The sequence below is a fragment of the Ptychodera flava genome, chromosome 19 (genome assembly GCF_041260155.1).
Source record: "Ptychodera flava strain L36383 chromosome 19, AS_Pfla_20210202, whole genome shotgun sequence".
In the NCBI taxonomy this organism is placed as follows: domain Eukaryota; kingdom Metazoa; phylum Hemichordata; class Enteropneusta; family Ptychoderidae; genus Ptychodera; species Ptychodera flava.
Window position 1 is genome coordinate 157,979 of NC_091946.1, and position 21,269 is coordinate 179,247.

The window sequence follows — 21,269 nt, forward strand, 5'->3', positions numbered from 1 at the left end:
TCTGATGAGTGAAGTTACCTTCATTTCCTTTCTATTGCCATGCATCACTTGCAATCCTACTCGAGGTAAACTGCTTGGGTTAGCCTAATTCACGTGCCACGTGCCACGCTCAGCGTGCCACGAGCCACAAGAAGGTGCATTTTCACTCCAATTTAATTCATTGATTCAATTTCATGAAAAAATAAACATTCGGGCTTCAACGCCGCCTTTTAAATGCATAAACTGGGGACCAGCGAATGACCAGCGAACTCTGTGCATATGCAGAAAGGGACTCAAGAGAAATTATAGGGAGGGAGGGCCAGTATTTTTCAAAATCACACTGCACGTAAATTTGTAACATTAAAAATTGATCAATCAAAATTCTGTACATCGATTTTGTAGACCATATGTTACGGTTACTGTATTGCAAATATCTAGGTCCTATGGGGTCTATCGAACTGTGACTGGTATGGGCGTAAGCCTATTGACAGGTATCAATCAAAACGTTGCAAACAGGTTTATTTTGTGGACAAGTCCACCATCCTGCCAACTTGTATCAATCAAAATGTTACCAAAACGCTGTATTTCGCACGTGTAAAAGTAAACAACAGTCCCACCACAACACATAGGCTGCGGGCAGGCCTACCATGATAGGCATACTCGTGTCAGGCCAGGTCAACATTGATTTTCGAAACACGATACAGTCTTGGCCAGTCTTGGTGTCCTAATCACTGGCAAAAGACGACTCTCACTTTATACCTGCATGCGTAAACAAATGCATTTCCAGTTAACCACTGTGACGCTAACCAGAGACTTTCCTTTCTTGTTCAACAAATTTCAGACAGAAACCATGGTCCCTTCACAAACGTACATGTGACTGAAGGGCCCACTATCACATAATGGTGATAAAAGCCTGTCGATTCGATGCATTTTGCAGGATCAGGACTCTGCCTCAGCTGCTTTTCAGTGCAGTGGCATTCCAACGCATAGGGCGATACTATTCGTTAAGGGGCAGAAATCAGCAAGTGTTGCAATAAAAAGCCGCTACAATTAGAAATGTCATATGGACATTCCCATAGAACAAAGAGAATTTTCCCCACTCCAGACATGCCGCATATGAGATTTCGGGGGAATACTGTTGTTGCAATTCAAACTGGATTAAGTAAACAAAGATAGAGTGCGTATCGTTAACTTCAGTTATCACTGTAAATACAGGGGAATGTTGATAACAACACCAAGCGGTCTTCCTACATGAATGCTGCTCTCTTCCCTTTCAGTCCATTGCACGTTATGGAATACGATTATCATTATCTCTGGTTTGTGAGGCCGGAAATATTTCTACTCTATTTTTGTCTCGAGTAGACTATTTTATGTTCTAAATTTTAGCATAGCTGGTAAGATTAGTGCTTGTGACAGAAAATCCATGGCTTCAAAAAAGCCATGCTGATGGTTTGCAGTATTCCACAGAATATGCAGCGTTTTGTGACGCAACTCGCAACATTGCGCCAAAGGCGGGAAAATAGAGAAAAACTAAAATTATCAGCCAATAGTATTTCACTTTGTTTTTTCGTCATCGACTTTGAATGTGAATTGCTTCCAACCCAGCGATAACGTGAACGGATAGCGTATCCCATATGTCTCCATCTGTAGCCAACTTTTCTACCTACACACTGTGTTATTACCGTAACATTTGTTGTCCCGCATTACTTCAATTTACTTTCTGGTAATGAAAACAATGACTGACACCCTTTCCCAAATATCACTGTGATTCACCATCAGTTTGACACAAAGATTGCAAAGGTTTTGCGACAAAATGCACAATTGTACCAGTCTTTACATGCCAATAAGTTTGAATACAATGTGAGAACACGGCCGTTGGCAAACTTCTCCGCTCTGCAACAACTCAGCTCTGAGACAAAGTCAACCTCTCTGTATGTAGAGGTGTCTAAATTGGTCAAATTCTAAAGACTTTATTCCATCTAATTAATTTCAATCCCCGACTTATGTAAGTTTGGTGAAACAAAGGTAGTGTTGAGATGGGTATTGTGGTGTTGCCTGAATATACTCTGGGCATGTATAAACTAACGCAATTCCTAGATTCCGTATACTCTTTGTAATTAAGCACTCCCTCCCTGCCTATATTTTCTCACGAGTCCCTGGCACGCGGCGCTTGGTACGTGGCACATGAATTAGGCTTACCCAAACTGCTCACTAGCCCAAATAGGCGATGTGCAGTCTACCTCAACACAGTCAATACTCTGAACAATGACATTTTTATAATGGCAATGAGATGTCGACGCTAACTTAAGGGGAGCAAGTTGAATTGGGGAGCATATTGAATAGCGCCACTACTCTCGTGAGAAAATGTGAGGTAAGGCTTTCGCCGCAATGCAGAACTGATCAGTCTGTTCAGTTTGTATTATTAAATTTCATATTTTGCAAGTCTCTTGAAAGAATGAATTTCGTATCTTTGAATAATTTTGTCCAGTATTTAGCTTTTATAGCAAAACGTTCAGGTAAACTTCTTTACATGTAGGGAAAGTTACTGGCCTGTGTCTTCAGGAACAGCAGAACATCTTTCAAGAATTACTGGTCCACCATGAAAACAGCTGCCCTCGAGCCATAGGATTAGCATGAATTTTGCATGCTGTATGTTTCATCAAATTTGAGACAGTATTTCTATACATATCATACTAATTATGAGAGTTCATAAAATATGCAAATTAGCAATCAATGGACATGATACTGCTTAAAGGCAGAGCCTCCCTTTAAAAGGACGCGAAGCTATGGCGGCGTTCATTGTGTAAGTGGACACCAAACAGGCAACACGTGGGCACACACTCCAGAAAATGCCACTTTTTACTTTTCCCCGGCCGCAAAAACGCAGACAGACTGCCAAGCGGTCAGCGCATTATCACATGCGCAAGCCAAGAATTGACATTTTTTTTGCAAAATAAGAGAACTTTTCTCCAACTATTCCATGTTTAAACCTCTGATATAAAATCATCAATCGGCAGTGGGCAAGTTGTCAATCATTTCCAGTCGTAGGTTCTAGGTTGCATGGGCGAGGAACGGAGCAAATACCTGATGATGTAATGCAACACGTACTTCCCGCGAAGTTTATACATGATTTCGAACATAGCAAAGACCTAAAAATTATCTCAGACAAAGTTGCATTATTTTTCGAGAACAAAAATTGACTAAATCTCAACGGCACGAACACTAACTATAACGTCGCGCCCGTCCATACCCTGGTTGCCATGCAGAACCCACGGTATAATGTGACTAGCCCTGCTTACAGGTCTGTGTGTTCCCGGCGTTATACGGTCTCCATCACAGCCCTACAACGGTCCATAGAGATAACTGGCGAGATTAAAAATGACGATCTCCATGGGTAAACAACTTGTTGAGTACGTTATATTTCAGCAAACGAGCGGTTTTGGACGTTAGGAGAAGTTAATCGCATCTTTTTTTGGGTCGGTTAGAAGGTAAAGGTAGGCAGGGAAAGGATTTTGCTCCGATACAGTAGAATTTGTTGCGGTCCGGATCCGGACAACAGATCGCCAGTTCTCTCCATAGACCGTTGCAGGGCTGTGGTGGAGGCCGTATAACGCCGGGAACACACAGACCTGTATGCAGGGCTATAATGCGACCAGCTTCGAGTTCGTTGTTTTCGAAAAATGTTCATGTAATTCCTTAATAGGGATATGCAAACTTTACATTCTTGTGTTTTCGTAGTTCAGATTATTATTGTCGTAGCCTATGAAAATATTGATCGTGCCCTGGACATATCACCTTAATTACATGCAAAGATTCATCAAATATGCAAATTAGCAATTAACTGATGCAGTACTGACATATCTCATTGTGTGCTATCAGAGATCTGTGCAACAAACATCTTTACAAAGTTTAATGAAATTCAGTGCAGTTGCTCTATAGTCTGCATGACAACCGAGCTTTTCCAGTATATTGCATGACCTGTAATATTAGCAACAATGGTTTCTTTAAGTGGCGTCATTAAAAATAAACAAAGTCAGAAATATCACTATAATAAAGATGCAGTTTTCTTATAAACTAAGGTATATTTTTACTCTTTTGGGGTGGTAAGTGTCGACCGTAGGTCTTAAGAATATTGTCAAATAACTTGTTGGCCATATGCATATTTTAAACTATAATTTTATTGCTTGTCAATCGGGTAGCTAAAAATTACTTGATTTTGAACAAACTCAACTTTTAAAACTTGCACTTTTTTGTCTAAAGACAGGATTGTCAAAAATGCAGATTAAATGCACCTCAGTTTCTATATAAACTTAAAAGAAAGTCACTAGGTACGCAATCGTTGGCAGAAATGGAGTGCATTCATGTGAGAATTTATGAAAAACGCTATAATTTTCAAGCAGACTTTCTTCCAATGTAAGTACCATCAGGAGAGCTCGAACCTCTGCAATCAGCAATGGTTTACTCATGACCACATACAGCTATAGAATAGTAAGAATACTCATTGTTGGCTTGCCACCCTGTACGCAATTGCTGTGATTGACACAATTTCGAGTAACTTGCAATGAATATCATTGATTGACACATGACAAATTCCATTCGTAAGGGCATTGAGTGCAGCATCAGCCAATCCTCAACCACCTGATTGAATGAAGCTTGGCAAATTGTTACTCCCCCCAAGTTTGAGTCATCAGCTATGCCTAAATATAGTAAACATAGGGCCAAAGTCCCTGAAGCTACTATAGACATGGATACAAAATTAAGTATTTCCTGACTGTATAAAATTATCTCAATAAGGTCATCCTAGGGACTTGTAAACCAGATATTAAAGCTGTCTGACCAGCGGTTTTGAAAAAACAAGCGACTCAACAGTTGACAGAGCTCTGCTGTGTTATGTAGAGAATAACCTTTTGTGACACATGTATTGAAGAAGAAGGTGGATATCTTCGACAGCGCATTTCAGGATGGCCTGACCCAAAATGGAAAAAAAAATCCTGTAAAAATACAGATTTCCATATTTCATCACAATTTTAAAAAATCTAAGTTGGGTTATCCCTGGGGACCTGTATACTAAATAACAAGTCATCGTTGATGACCCAGTCCCCGCTTGCTAATGGGTACTTTGATTACAGGTTCTGTGATAAAAATACTTTGATACAGATGGCACTCAATGGCCAAGAATGAGTTCCATGGTGATGAAAAACATAAAACCAATGTAGGCCACTATCCTAAAGGTCATTAAATAAGTCAACTGGGAATTAGTTGACAGGATGTTGCACAACATTTTTTCATTCTATCCTAACACTAATAGATAACCGGTACCATATTTCATAAAGTTTAATGTAGTATTTACAACACTATGAGATCAACATCTGTATCAAGTTTCATCAAATTTGACGTTGTATTTGTGGATATATCACTCTAATTAGGAAAGTTCATTACATATGCAATTACAAATTAATTGAAATGACACTGATAAATGTCTTTTTCACTGTTAAAGCAATGTGAGCTTAACATCTGTACAAAGTTTCATGAAATTTGATGCAGTATTTCTGACATATCAACCTAATTATGAAACTTCAATAATTGACATGATACTGCTACATGACGTGAAACAACTGACGAGCATGTATGAAATGGGTCAATGTCCTTGTACCAACTTTGAATGATACTGGTGGAAATACCGGTATGTCTGAGTATGGCTCAGTACATGAGAAAATCGTAACAAATTTGCCGCCACGCAGCGATATTTGATCTTACTGTTTAAAAAATCAACACGTATATGTATTACATAAGTCAATGTCCAGGTACAAACTTTGAATAAAATCAGTTGAGACTTGCTAGAGTTATGGCTCTCGACATGAAAAAAAACCATAACAAAATTGCTACCATGTGGCCATATCAGACCATATCGAGAAACAAATCAATGTACTTATGTATACTATAAGTCAATGTCCTTGTACCAACTTTGAATAAATTTGCTTGATACATGTCTGAGTTATTGTTCAGGACATGGAAAGTCGTAAAAAAAATGGCCACAAGGCGGCCATATTGGATCGTATCACAAAACAATTCAATGTGCATAAGTATAACATAGGTCAATGTCCTTGTACCAACTTTGAATAAAATCAGTTGAGATATGCCTGAATTATGGCTTTGTACACGAAAAAATCATAACAAAATGGCCGCCTGGCGGCCATATTGGATCATATCACAAAACAATCCACATGCATATATATGACATTGGTCAATGTCCTTGCACCAACTTTGAATAAAATCTGTTGAAACATGTCTGAGTTATGGCGCTGTACATGAAAAAATCGTAATAAAATGGCCGCCTGGTGGCCATATTGGATCGTATCACAAAACAAATCAACATGCATATATATGACATAGGTCAATGTCCTTGTACCAAGTTTGAATAAAATCGGTTGAGATATGCCTGAGTTACGGCACTGTACATGAAAAAATCGAAACAAAATGGCCGCCTGGCGGCCATATTGGATCGTATCACAAAACAAATCGATGTGCATATGTATGACATTGGTCATTGTCCTTGTACCAACTTTGAATAAAATCGGTTGAAACATACCTGAGTTATGGCTCTGTACATGAAAAAATCGTAATAAAATGGCCGCCTGGCGGCCATATTGGATCATATCACAAAACAAATTGACATGCATATCTATGACATTGGTCAATGTCCTTGTACCAACTTTGAATAAAATCGGTTGAAACATGTCTGAGTTATGGCTCCGTACATGAAAAAATTGTAATAAAATGGCCGCCTGGCGGCCATATTGGATCGTATCGCAAAATAAATCGATGTGCATCTGTAGGTCATAGTGCTATGCCTTTGTGCCAAGTTTGAACAAAATTGGTTTGGCAGTGTCTGAGAAACTGTTGATGACGGAGACGGACGGACGGACGGACACACGGACGGAACCCAATCTATAAGTCCCCGCCGGACTTCGTCCGCGGGGACTAACAAAGCTGTCTGACCAGTGGTTATGAAGAAGAAGATTTTTTACCAAAAACGCCTTTTTTGGCGCTAATTTGCATATTTTCAACAATATCAAAAAGTTAATAAAAATGATTTCTCAAAATCATATATTTTATCCACACAACAAATATCAAATCAGTAAGTACTGCAGTTTTCAAGATATTTTAGTGGACGGACGCCTCACAAACAGACATACATACATAGAGACTGATGATGGACGCTGGACAGATACCAATAGCTTCTATAGACTATATTAGTCTATAGTAGCTAATAAATGAGAGTTAATTACATTCTAATTAAAGTAAACAAGACTTGCTTAAATCAAGATTTATGTCATAAAAAACAGCATATCAGTCAGGTTATAAAGAATCTTAAGCTGGTTATCTTTATCAGTATTTTCATCCTATTAACCAAGCACATTTTAACTTTCAAATTAACATTGTAAGTAAGTTCTGTTGAACAAGTTGAGACTGTCAACTCAGAGAAAGCACACAGACGAGACAAATGTTTGAAACTTAAGAAGTTCAAGGTCATCAAAAGCATTAAAAGGAATCATGTAATACTTTCATTGCACTGTTTACACAGATTGCATAATTACTATAAATAGCACATGAGGAATCTTACAGCCCAGCTTTACCATAAAAACCCTATCACTTTGACCACTCTTTTAACTGACCACTTTATTTTATTTTATCCTTACCAAGTCAACCATAAATGGAAATTAGAACTTTCATTTCAAATTTCATGATGTCATTAATATTAATAAGTTAGTAAGGGAGCTTCGCCTGTGGGAAATTTTCGCGTTTTGTTTGTGGTCGCAAAAGTCGCGAAAATATCCTGCACGCAAAAATATTCTGGTTTACAGTATGACAAAATTATGTTCACAGCCTTCAAAACTGTCTCACAACATATCCTGGGTTGGTGTAGGTCATTTAAGGTCACAAACTGAGAAAATTACCTAAAATATACAAATTTGGGGGTTTCCAAACACTTTGAGCAGAAAATTTGTCTAATAACATCCCTCGGGACTTTATACCAAATTACAAAGCTATCAAACAAGTAATTTTGAGAACAAGTTTTCTTGACAAAAAATGACAACATTGTCTTAAAAATACAAATTTGTATATTTCAGGGCAATTTCCACATATCTAACTATTGTCATCTCTGTACTTCTGTGTACCAAATATAAAAGCTATCTGTCCAGGGGTTTAAAAAAAAATACTGTTTAAGATTTTTTGACCAAAAATGACAAAATTGCTCCAAAATAGTAATTTTCCCAATTTTGTCATCATTTCAACAAATTAGAAGAGTAACACCCTCGCAATATCCAACTCAAATTTGAGAGCCATTGGGCTGGCGGTTTCAGAGAAGAAGAATTTTTACTGAAAATGAGAAAAATCACCAAAAAATTCAGCAAAAATACAAAATTAAGGATATCTTCACAATATTCATAAAACTGTATAAGGTTCACCTAAGGTACTCGCACACAAATTTTCAAGGCAATATCAAAATAGCAGTTCTTGAGTTATTAATTCTTGACCATTTTCACATTTTGTAAGCTCATTTGCATAATTTTGGCAATGCAGACTTCATTTGAACAAAATATATGTCCCATACATACATACATACATAATACATACATACATACATACAGACGCCATCAACTTCAGCTTATATGATAATCTCACATTGGTATAACCAAATGTGAGCTAAAAACACCTTTCTTCTCAATTCCCATTTTAAAGGATTAAGAAAATTGTGCTTGATTGAGAGAAGAGAAAAGATTTTTGTAAATTTTCCACTGATTGTGTCCTCAACCAAACAGAATAAAGTGATGGAAAGTAGGGAGACTAGTTGCATCTGTTTTATGAAACAAAAGTTTATTGATTTCTTCCAAATAGTAAAGACAAAAGAAATTTACATGCTAACTTTTTCAGAGAATGACCCCTTTAATTGGTCATAACTTGCTTCCCAAAACTGTGACATTTGTAGTACCTGCAGATTGTGACTTTTATGGTTATTTAATGGTTTCTCTGAAATTTATAGTACCGGTACAATAATTCAACATACTTTTAATAAATATAATTAATCAATAATCATGAGGTTTCACATTATTGCTTCTATACAGAACTGAAAAAGTTATAAGAAAACTAACGTTATTGGTACAAATCAAACAGCATTGCGAGTAATTTATTGTGCTGTGCAGATGACACAGATTTTTCTTTCAAAATATGCGGGGGTACTAGTACTTTATTCATTTGGCTGGATGCATTCCACTATATACCACATGCATGTCACAGTTTTCAATTACACACATACCCTCTGGCCTGGTAGATCATACAATTTCTTTCAAAGTTCTACAGGTAGCAAAGCAGACATGCTATTGCGTAGCAAAAACAACAAAATGGCCGTCTGGTGGACATATGGGATTGCATAGCATCGGCGATATTGGATCACATCACACCATAAACTGCAGCAGCCATATTTGATTGCAGCACACCATAAATTAACATGCACATGTATACTACAATACAATGTCTGTGTGCCAAGTTTGAATGAATCTGTTCAGGTATAGTTGAGTTACGGTTCAAAAAAATGAAAAAATACTGCAATTATACGGTATCGCTCAAATTTGATCAGAATTGGTATATACCAGTATGGGTTACCAATGATCAACAATAAATGTTGTTTCTATCTGTTCAGTGGAGGAAAATTCTACGTTGATGTTATGGCAATGATTTCTGCACAGTACAACCAGAAAAACAACAAGAAATATTTAAACCAGAAAAACAAGAATTACAAAAGTAATTAAGGTCTAACTTTAGGTACTGGAGGTCAACTTTAGCAACATGCATAGCAGAAACAAGCCCCTCTTAGTTTACTATAAACGGTCTTCCCCCATCTACTGTCTATGGTTGCAGCTGGTCTGTTAATATGTAACAGTTCATAAACAATGACAGGAAATGAGTCAAGATCAGTGGAGTTTGCCTGTTTCTCACTGGCATGCCTCCTGCACATTTGCAGGATTTCACTTTTTCTTACCTCATTTGCACATTTTTGACACTGATGTGTTCATTTGAACAAATTCACATCTCAACCCCTGGGTGCACCTGTACACAAAATACTAAGACAGTAGGTGCTGCGGTTTACGTGTTTTTGATGTGGACGGACATACATGCATACATACATACATACATACATACATACATACATACATACATACAGACAAGCAAGTCGGATGCAAATGAACTGATTCAGCTTATTACGATAACCTCACATTGGCATACCAAATGTGAGCTAAAATATACAATTTTATATTTCATTACAATGTTTTGACCAAAAATGGCAAATTTGGCCCAAAATTCAATATATCATATTTAGATTACCCTAAGGATTCTATATAACATACATAAAAGCTATCAGACAACTGGATTTGGTGAAAATGATTTTTGAACAAATATGACAAAAATTGCCTTAAAATACAAATTTGAATATTTCTGAGCAATTTGAACAAATCTGGTGAAGGTCACCCCTGAGGACCTGTATTGCAAATACTAAAAGCACTGGACTTGCTGGTTTGAAGAAAAACCTTGGAATTTAAAAAGTTGACGAATGCTTTAAGGGGTAGACCCACCTTCCTTGAGTGATTTTGGTCATTTTTTGTTTTATGGTAAATTTTGAATCTGTCTAATATGGCCTTTGAGTGGACGATAAGTTTGAAACCATAACATACTTGGAAATGAGTTAAATTTTAACAAAAATGAACATTGTAGGCCAGTTCGCGTGCCGTGTTTTTCTTGTGCCTTAACGGTTTCCAGATTAGTCAATGCTATCTCAAGAGCGTAAGTAGATTACGTTAATTCCGTCCGGAGGAGTGCGCATGCGTAAGTCTTCTTCCCAGCTGCCAGCAGGAAGTATGTCGTGGCTACTGAACATGCTGAAGGTAGCCGTCGATTGCAAAAGCATGGTCCACAAAAGCGAAATATCAAGCATATGGCCGGGAATGAGAGAACAGTTAAAATTGTCAGAGTTACAGTCAGGCTTAAAACTCCAGTTTCCGATGCGTTGAAAAGGTGTAAACTGGAAATGGTCGCAAGCGAGGAATGTAACGCAGAACGCTTACTCATTCAACACTAAACTGAGCTTCGAATAAAAACTGGTGATACATCTTGCGCACAACAGAGAGGCTGCTCATTGTCATTACGTATTTTTTACCTCGTTTTCCTATAACACGTATTTAATAGAACTGTTCCCGTACAAAACAAATAACGGCCGAAAATCCAAATAGTAGGTCTTTGTCACATGTTTGCTAAATAAAGTCCAGCATTCAAAATTAATCGCCGCCGAAAACCAAAACGTACATTTGTGTCCGCTAACAAATGACGTGGACTCTATGAAAAGTATAGTCTGACATTCAAAACTGACCCCGCCCCAATCAAACTAGGCTACTCCGAAAATCCAAAAATTACGTCTTTTTCTGATAACAGTTTACATGTTTGTCTGCACCTTATGAAGGCCGACATTCAAAATTAATCCCGCTCCGAACTAATTGCGACTGATGATAAAAATGTCAGATGATTTTTTAACATCTGCAAGTGCCCAGTGAAGTCCGGCAACCAAAATTGTTACCGCTACGTTACGGCACCGTTCCTCCGGTGGTTACGGTTTACACGTAAAGCATGCAATGAAGATTACGTTCTGTACGTCACCACAAGTTTTCTATCTTTTTTGTGAAAATGGTTGCGACGTCTTTTTGTTTCGACAGTTAGGCGAGCAACATTCCTCTCAGTAGAAATTAGAAATATGCCAATAGTTTGAAATTTTATAACGAGAAAATCGCGCCAGTGTCTGCTCTGCCCGGTTTGGAAACGTGAGCTTATTGTTTTGTAAATTCTATGCGGACACAGAGGGAACGTGATGCGAGTATTGCACGTACAGTTTAGAATGATGCCGTGATTTACAATGTAAACACAATGTTGACCCAGCATTTGTTTTTCAATCTATACCGGAGCTAATCATAGAGCATATATAATTTGTCTCGATCAACTGAACTTTTATTGGCGGACTTGCTCATGAAGTGAGTCGAAGTCCAGGGTCGAAATCAATCTCGATTGAAAAGTATGTGATATTTCACAGCACAAATTCATGTCGGTATAGCTTTAAAATCATTGCGATTGAATTGTTATTAGGTAATTATAAACTTATGCACTAAATTTAAAGAAGCCAAAATTGAAAATGAGAGAATAATTTCCATGAACTTGAAAAAAATTAAACAACCATGAACGTGCTTTTTTCGAATCAGCAACTACTTTTTCCTGTGGATAAACTCAATCACGCTGAAAAACAGCGTGCTGCTGGCCTGTCTATCGTCGCTATTATAGTCAACGGATAGTCACCACCGGAGAACGACGAATGCTCGTTTCCACACATCAGCCAATGCGATATTCAACTGTTTGATTGAAGTTCACGCATTTCATTACTTGTACAAAATTCGACCGTCGCGATTTTAGAATGACGCATTCAGTTTAATATCAGCGTGGTCACAGATTCACATCTGTTTGAGGTACTCGCCTCCATGGCACTCGCGAAGCCAAAACAAGTCGCTTTTAGAATTGTTCAAGTTTCGTGTCAGAATCAATTTATTTCAGTTTTTCGCCAACTTTTTATCTTTCTATTAGGAAATCGTTTTAGATACCAGATATTGTCAGGTGTTATATTTAGTTTAGCCTAACGATGGGTTCTAACATGGCACAACACAAAGTTAGCCCGGCACTGGTGCTTCTGAGGTCGGAAACCGCGTTCATGTAGCTGTCCGTTTTTAGCTCCCTGCTGTAACCTCCACAAATGTAATAATCTCCACAAATGTAATATCAACCACAATTGTAATAAAATCAACCACAAATGTAATAAAATAGTCAACCATTAATGTAACAACCCGCAACCACAAATGTAATAAACAAATTAACCATAAATGTAATAAAACTCAACCATAAATGTAATAAACTTGAACTTGCATATGTGATCATTTGTTTATCAATGCCCTGAGTAAATAATAACTTTAATAAGACTAGTGTAATGTTATTGCATACTTTCCTGAAACTAGGTTTCCTTTCCGAAACACAGAATAGAATGCTTTGAGAACGCTATCAGAAAACGACGAGGTACTGATCAAACCGTTAGATAATGGAAGTGGAGCAGCAGTTCTATACACTGATAATTACATAATAAGGAAGCGTCAAAATAACTCGTCAACCAGTGATACCACACAAAGTTTATGACAGATGACTCAGAACAAATAACAGAGAAATATAAACCTTATAACAGAAACTTACTACACAAAACATGTTGACGAGAACATATCAATCTAGTAAAAAACAATACGAACACTACCTTGAACACAGTAGAACAAAATTAGACATCCTGGCATCCCTAGTGAAGGAACAAACTTCAAGTGGGACAACATAGGAATACAGACAATCTATTGATTATTCCACACAATTTATCCACTGAAGATGAATTTGAGGGGACTGATTAAGAAAGTACGGCAATTTTCGAAAAAACGGCGTTAAAGGATCGTAGTGTTATACAGTCTTCCCCACTCTGGAGTAGAGACTGCACTTACGTTCAGATTACAGCTGTGTGTAGCCATGGCCAATCAGTTCTGTACACAAAACAGGGAAACGTAAAATACACTTTGAAATATACAAAACACACTAAACGCAAACAATTAAGAAATGAATAATGTGTGGAGTTGCTTTCTTTATTACATAGATCAATATTTAAGGGCTAATTCCTCAATTGCAACGAAAAAATAGATTTATTACATTTATGGTTGATAAGTATTACATTTATGGGTGTTTTTGTTATTACATTTATGGTTACCATTTATTACATTTGTGGTTGGTGTTTTTATTACATTTATGGTTGATTTTTGTTACATTTATGGGTGATATTACTTTTATGGGTGCATTTTATTACAATTGTGGTTGATATTACATTTGTGGAGATTATTACATTTGTGGAGGTTACACCTGCCATGTTCAAGGCGGACTGTGGTCGTTCTTCAATATGCAGTACGGAACGTAAAAGCTAACGTACGTAACACGGCGTCTGAATGAATTCGTCTTTGTCGGTATGTACCACATTGTAAATTCATTGTCACATGTCTCTCTCCAGGCAGGAATCTGAAAACGCGGTGACGATTGCGGACCAAAAGAGAGGAAAACACAATGTCAACGGACTTGGCATGCAAAATCACATTATTTTACGAAGTGTATATGCAGCCAGCCATTTCTTCGCTTGATAATCAAATTTTAACTGGTACACTACAGTGCACAGTTAATACGCTAGTTTGTGTTTAGCAAGAAGATTATCCCCAGATTTAGCTCGGAATGACAGTTGTGTAAATAAAGCCTCACGCTTACGCCGCGAACTGGCCGTTTCAGTGTTCATTTTCTTCCAATTTTCACGTCATGTATAATTTCATTCATACCACAAATTCAGACAATTGTGTAAAAAGTCCTGTACTTCATTATGGGCTGGGAATTTCCACCGAAAATGTGAGCGAACCGGAATTTTAGCTGACTTTGTGCGACTCCAAGGGTCGCATACACATTTCTGCGATTTACTCCGTTCCGTTTTTGGCAATGTATCGCAACTTCTGGAGAGTGTAACTTGGCGCCGCGTTGACGGATTAGCTTTATCTTTGCACAGGTTGTAGTTAGTGACTGTTTCTACAAAACCGTGTCTCAGAATTCCGATAATGTTCCGAAAACAAAAGATATCGTGACAAACGTGGACAAAAGCCGTTAATTTATTCAGAATCCACCACTTCTCACTTTCAAGGCTAATTGTGCAAAAACAAAGCGGAGTATCAAAAATCCAAGACACGGTTTTTTACACACCTTACCCTGCTATCGATTGCAGTAAACGGCTCACCAATTGACATCACCCTCTCGTACTTACACTTTTTTAAGTGAAAAAACTCAAAAACACACATTTTTGAGCAAAACAAACACATGCAAACAGGTTTTGAAATATTTTCACAATTTTTATAATCTTCAACTGTCGACCTACCCAAACATATACTACATGTCGGGTTAAAGATTCATTTTAATGGTAAAAAATCAGGTTAAAGAAAAGTGTCTGCGAATGTGGGTCTCCCCCTTAAGTTGGATGCCGCCACACATGCACCAGTGAAGCTGATATGGTTTTACACATTTTTAGTTGAGTTTAAAAACATCTGTTTTTCATCAAACCAATACATAAAGGCTCCTGGAAAATGACAATAGAAAATATCTTGCACTGTTGGTCAAGAGAACTAAAAAGTATCTTACCTTATCATATCTTATACAGAGTGATACATCAGATCCAAGAGCATTGAAGATACCAGCTAGTTCGACAGCAATGTAACCAGCACCAACCACAACAACTTTCCTGTCATGTAGAGAAAAGCCATTAATGTCATTGGGAGAAATGTATCATTCTTGCTAAATGCAAGAATGTTGGAACTGTGAATGGAGACCTTTGTAGCTAAAACAGCACTGCTTGCTGACCCATGTTGCCCAAAATGCAATCCTCATGCTGTTTTTAGGTTTCTTTATTAAAGCTTTTCCATTTTCCAAAACACAATAGACAGAGACACAATCAAAAGAATAATAGAACAATAAACTACACAAAAAATTCACAGTTGATCGATCAGTGTCATTCTGAGCTTTCATTTTAAAAACGATTGGCATTTGTAAAGAGAATACGATGTAAAGTTTGAATTGAAAAGTTCTGGCTCTAGTATCAATTGTAAAATTAAACGGAAGAAAATAAAAAAATTCAGAGTTGACCAACAGCAATATTGAAATCTCCAAAGATATAAGCAGAACTAGTAGGAAGGGCAGTACTCCTTCCACTTGAAGTTTTCTCAATTACAGTTTTACTGGCCTAAAGAATATTAATAATCTGTCTGTTATATGTACAGAAAAAACATTACATAAAATATTAGGCGTAGACACTGGTAAAGAAAGTGTAGCTATTCTATGGTCAGACAGGAGTGCATCCAAATATAAATAAGCTTAAATTCTTGGGTGGCAGAAAGAGTGAACACTTCTATTAGGTCATTAGCAACTCTGAATCTTCTCCCCTCTACTAAATCAGTTACATAGCTAATCCCTTTCTCAACAAGTCATCGTTGATGACACAGTCCAAACTTGTTCATTGGTAATTTGATTACTAGTCCTCGGAGAGTGAGGATAGAGTCTTGTTCATTAATTAACTGGGTCTGTGATTAACAAGTCATCGTAGATGACACAGTCCCCACTTGTTAATATAATAATATTTGGTTCTTATATAGCGCACATATCCACAAGTAGATGTGATCAAGGCGCTTTACAAATTATTATTACCCCTGGTCACTGGACCTATTAAATATGATACCACTCAACTCCCTGGGGAGCAGACAACAGCTCACATGTGCAACCAATAAGCGCAGCAGAGCTAAACGCACACATAACAACCTCTGTCCTACCAGGTACCCATCACTCCTGGGTGGGGAGAAGCAATGAGGAATAAAGTGCCTTGCCCAAGGACACAACACCACAGCCATGCCGGGGCTCGAACTCACCATCCTTTGATCGTGAGTCCACTGCTCTAGCCACTGGCCCATGATGCCTCCACTTGTTAATGGGTACTTTGATTACAAGTCCTCAGAGAGGATAGAGTCCTCTTCATGAATTTGGTCTGTGATGTCCTTTTACTAAGTTTGAATAAAATCAGTGAATAAAATCGGTTGAGACGTGCCCTAGTTTTGGCTAAGGACATAAAAAAATTGTAACAAAATGGCTGCCATGCAGCCATATTGGATCATATCATGAAACAAATTGACTTACATATGTATGACATAGGTTAATGTCCTTGTACCAACTTTGAGTAAAATCGGTTGAGATATGCCTGAGTTATGGCTCTGTACATGAAAAAATCATAACAAAATGGCCACACGGCAGCCATATTGGATTGTATCACAAAACAAATTGAGGTGCATATGTATGACATAAGTCAATCTCCTTGTACCAACTTTGAATAAATTTGCTTGATACATGTCTGAGTTATGGTTCTGTACATGAAAAAAACGTAACAAAATGGCCACACAGCAACCATATTGGATCGTTTCAAGAAACAAATCAATGTGCATATATATTACATAGGTCGATGTCATTGTAACAACTTTGAATAAAATTGGTTGAGATATGCCTGAGTTATGGCTCTGTACATGAAAAACTCGTAACAAAATGGCCGCCTGGCGGCCATATTGGAACATATCACAAACCAATTGACGTGCATGTCTGTGACATTGGTCAATGTCCTTGTACCAACTTTGAATAAAATCGGTTGAAACATGTCTGAGTTATGGCTCTGTACATGAAAAAATCATAACAAAATGGCCGCCTGGTGGCCATATTGGATCGTATCACAAAACAGATCAACGTGCATATGTATTACATAGGTCAATGTCCTTGTATCAACTTTGAATAAAATCAGTTGAGATATGCCTGAGTTATGGCTCTGTACATGAAAAAATCATAACAAAATGGCCGCCTGGCGGCCATATTGGATCATATCACAAAACAAATCGACGTGCATATGTATGACATAGGTCAATGTCCTTGTACCAAATTTGAATAAAATCGGTTTAGATATGCCTGAGTTATGGCTCTGTACATGAAAAAATAACAATAAAATGGCCGCCTGGCGGCCATATTGGATCGTATCAAAAAACAAATTGACGTGCATATGTATGACATATGAAGTAATCTATGTACCAAGTTTGAATGAAATCGCTCCAGGCGTATCTGGGATATCTGCGTGAACGGACGGACGGACGCACAGACGGACGCACGCACGCACGCACGGACAGACATGGCCAAACCTATAAGTCCCGACTAAAAATACTGCAATACAAATGAGGCTTAATGGCCAAGAATGAGCTCCATTGTAATGAAAATATAAAACCAATCTGACCATACGAATGACCTATCTGAGAACACAACATCTCTACCAAGTTACATGAAATTTGATGAATCATTTCTCGGTATACTGGCCTTAATTACGAAAATTAATAGTATATGCAAATCAGCAGTAAATTGATATGATACTGCTACATATCTTTACACACCATTACACTATTGGAGGAAAAATATACACCACGTTTCATTGAATTACAGTACTGTGAGATTAACATCTGTACCATGATACTGTTACATAACATTGCACATCATTACACTACTGGAAGATATACATCCATATCACGTTGCATCAAATTTGATGCAACACTTCTAGATATTTCATATTAATTATGAAAATTCACCAAATATGCAAATTAGCAATTAATTGAAATGTTACTTTTTCATGTCTTCACACAGTATTACAGTACTCAGAGGTCAACATCTGTACCATGTTTCATCAAATTTGATGCATCATATCTGGACATATCACTCTAATCAAGAAAGTTCATTTCATATGCAAATTAAAACTTTATAAACATGACATAGATAAATGTCTCTATTCACCGATACAGCATTTTGAGCTCAACATCTGTACCAAGTTTCATGAAATTTGTTGATCAATTTCTTGACATATCAGCCTAATTACCAAAGTTCATCCAATATGCAAATAAGCCATTAATTGATAAGAAACTGTTACATATCTTTGCACGCCATTTGACTACTGGAAAGAAAAAATCTGTACTTTCATTGAATTTGATGCAGTATTGCTAGACATATGAAAATAATTATGAAAGTTCATTAAATATGTAAATTAGCAATTAATTGACATGATACTCCTTAATGTGTTCACATAGTATTATAATACAGACAGATCAGGATCTGCACCATGTTTCATAATATTTAAAGCAGTATTTCTGGATATAGCCAACTAATTAGGATATTAATTAGGAAAAGGAATAAAATATGCAAATTAGCAATTAATTAACATGATACTGCTAAGTGTCTTTGTACACTATTGTAGGGCTATGTGCTGAAGATTTGTACCATTTGTTTCATTAAATCTGTTGCAGTATATTCTAGACATCACCCTAATTACATAATTTCATCAAATATGCAAATTAGCAATTAATTGATGCAATGCTGACATATGTCATTGACTGATATTAGAACTCTGTGTGAAAAACATCTGCACAAAGTTTCATCACATTTGGCACAGTGGTACCAGAAACAGCACTCTAATCCCAAATTATGCAAATTAGCACTAATTATGTATGCCACATCAATATAAATGAACCTGCATATGAATGCCATAGTGTAGTATCCTTGAATTAAGTTTAAAAAGAATTGGCACAGGCATATCTCAAATATCTGCATTCATGAGCCCCTATGCATGGACATAGCATTAATATTAATACCATCCTGCAACCCCTGTGGATCATTCTTGGCAACCCTGTGGATGGATATGAAAGAAAACGGCTGTCACACATCCATTTGTGATCAAATCATTACAAAAATCAGCGTGCATATATATGACATAGGGATCAATATATGTACCCACTTTCAATGCAATCGCACCCGGCATCGCTGAGAAATTTACGAGAACAAATGCACAGTTGTCAAATATAGGAAACAAAATGGCTGCCACGCAGGCATTTTAGACCATATCAAAACAAAAAATCAATGTGCATATGTATAACATATAGAGTAATCTATGTACCAAGTTTGAATGGAATCACTCCTGGCATCACTGAGAAATTTGTGCGAACATACGCACCGACATCAAATACAGGAAACAAAATGGCCCCCACATGGCCATATTGGATCAGATCACAAAACAAATCGATGTGCATATGTATGGCATAGGTAATAATCCTTGTATTAAGTTTGAATGAAATCATCCAGGCGTCTCTGAGATATCTGAGTGAACGGACGGACACACGGACGGACTCACGGATATGACCAAACCTTTAAGTCCCCCCGGACGGTGTCCGTGGGGACTAACAAATCAATGTGGATATGCATGACATAGGTCAATGTTCTTGTACCGACTCTGAATAAAATCGGTTGAGATGTGCCTGAGTTATGGCTAAGGACATGAAAAAAATCATAACACCAGATATGAACTGAAAATGCTCAGGTGTTTCATTATATATTGCAGTTATGTGTAAATTTTAACCTTTGCCACATGTTTTTCATTCAAAGTATTATGATCAACATAATGAACAATAATCACCGCCCATTAGGTCATGAAGTATACAAATATGTAATTAGCTGAAATAAAAATAATAAAGTTCTTTTACTGCTGTCATTGTATCACCACTTTATATAGCCAGTGTAACTACCGTTCGCCAAGTCCTTCAAGCCATATATGCCGAGCTGTGAAAGCTCATTAGACACGCAAATTATAAATTAGCTGACATGAAAATGTGAAATGACTTTCGATATTGTTTTAACCTGGTATAATCATCAATGTACATAGCATATTTTGCCAACTTTGATCGAGTAAATCCCAGTATATATCCATAATAAGCAATGTTCATTAAATATGTAAATTAGGAATTGGCTTAAGTAAAAATGCTTAATGATTTTCAATGATGTTGTATCATGGTCTCTGCAATATGTGTAGCAAGTTTTGTCAACTTTGGTCAAGTTGATTCAGATATATATCTCTAATTAGGAAAGTTCATTAAATATGCAAGTTAGGAATTGGCTGAAGAAAAAATGCTTAATGACTTTCACTAATATTGTATTATAGTGTCATTAATGTACATAGCAAGTTTCATCAATTTTGATCAAGTCAATTCAGATAAATATCCCTAATTATGAAAATTCATTTAATATGCAAATTAGGAATTGTTTGCGGTAAAAATGTCTCTTGATTTTCAATAATGTTATATCACAGTATCTTTGATGTATATAGCAAGTTTCAACAACTACAATCAAGTTAATTCAGATATATCCCTAATTGAGAAAGTTTATTAAATATGCAAATTCGGAATTGGCTGAAGTAAAACTGTTCAATGACTTTCAATAATGTTAAATCATAGTATCTTTAACATACATACCAAGTTTGGTCGATTTTGATCGAGTCAAATCAGAAATATATTCCTAATTAGGAAAGCTCATAAAATATGCAAATTAGCAACTATCTTTCACGTCACCCCTTAATGGATCCCACTGCTGATATATCTTTGTGTATCAACATTTGTAGCAAATCTCATCAAATTGTGTGTAGTCGTTTTTAATGTATATCCGTTTTTTCTAAAATCACTAATTATGCAAATGAGCAAAAAGTATGC

The 21,269-nt window shown here is 36.9% G+C and overlaps 1 protein-coding gene across 1 annotated transcript in view; it reads right to left on the reverse strand.

Moving 5' to 3' along the window:
* The window catches only part of LOC139118319 (glutathione reductase, mitochondrial-like), a 195,071-nt gene that overhangs the window by 93,109 nt on the left and 80,693 nt on the right, over positions 1–21,269 (reverse strand). Inside the window, exon 5 of the mRNA XM_070681575.1 lies at positions 15,316–15,415. Coding sequence (XP_070537676.1) covers positions 15,316–15,415 — 100 coding nt within the window. The remainder of the gene's footprint in view (positions 1–15,315; positions 15,416–21,269) is intronic.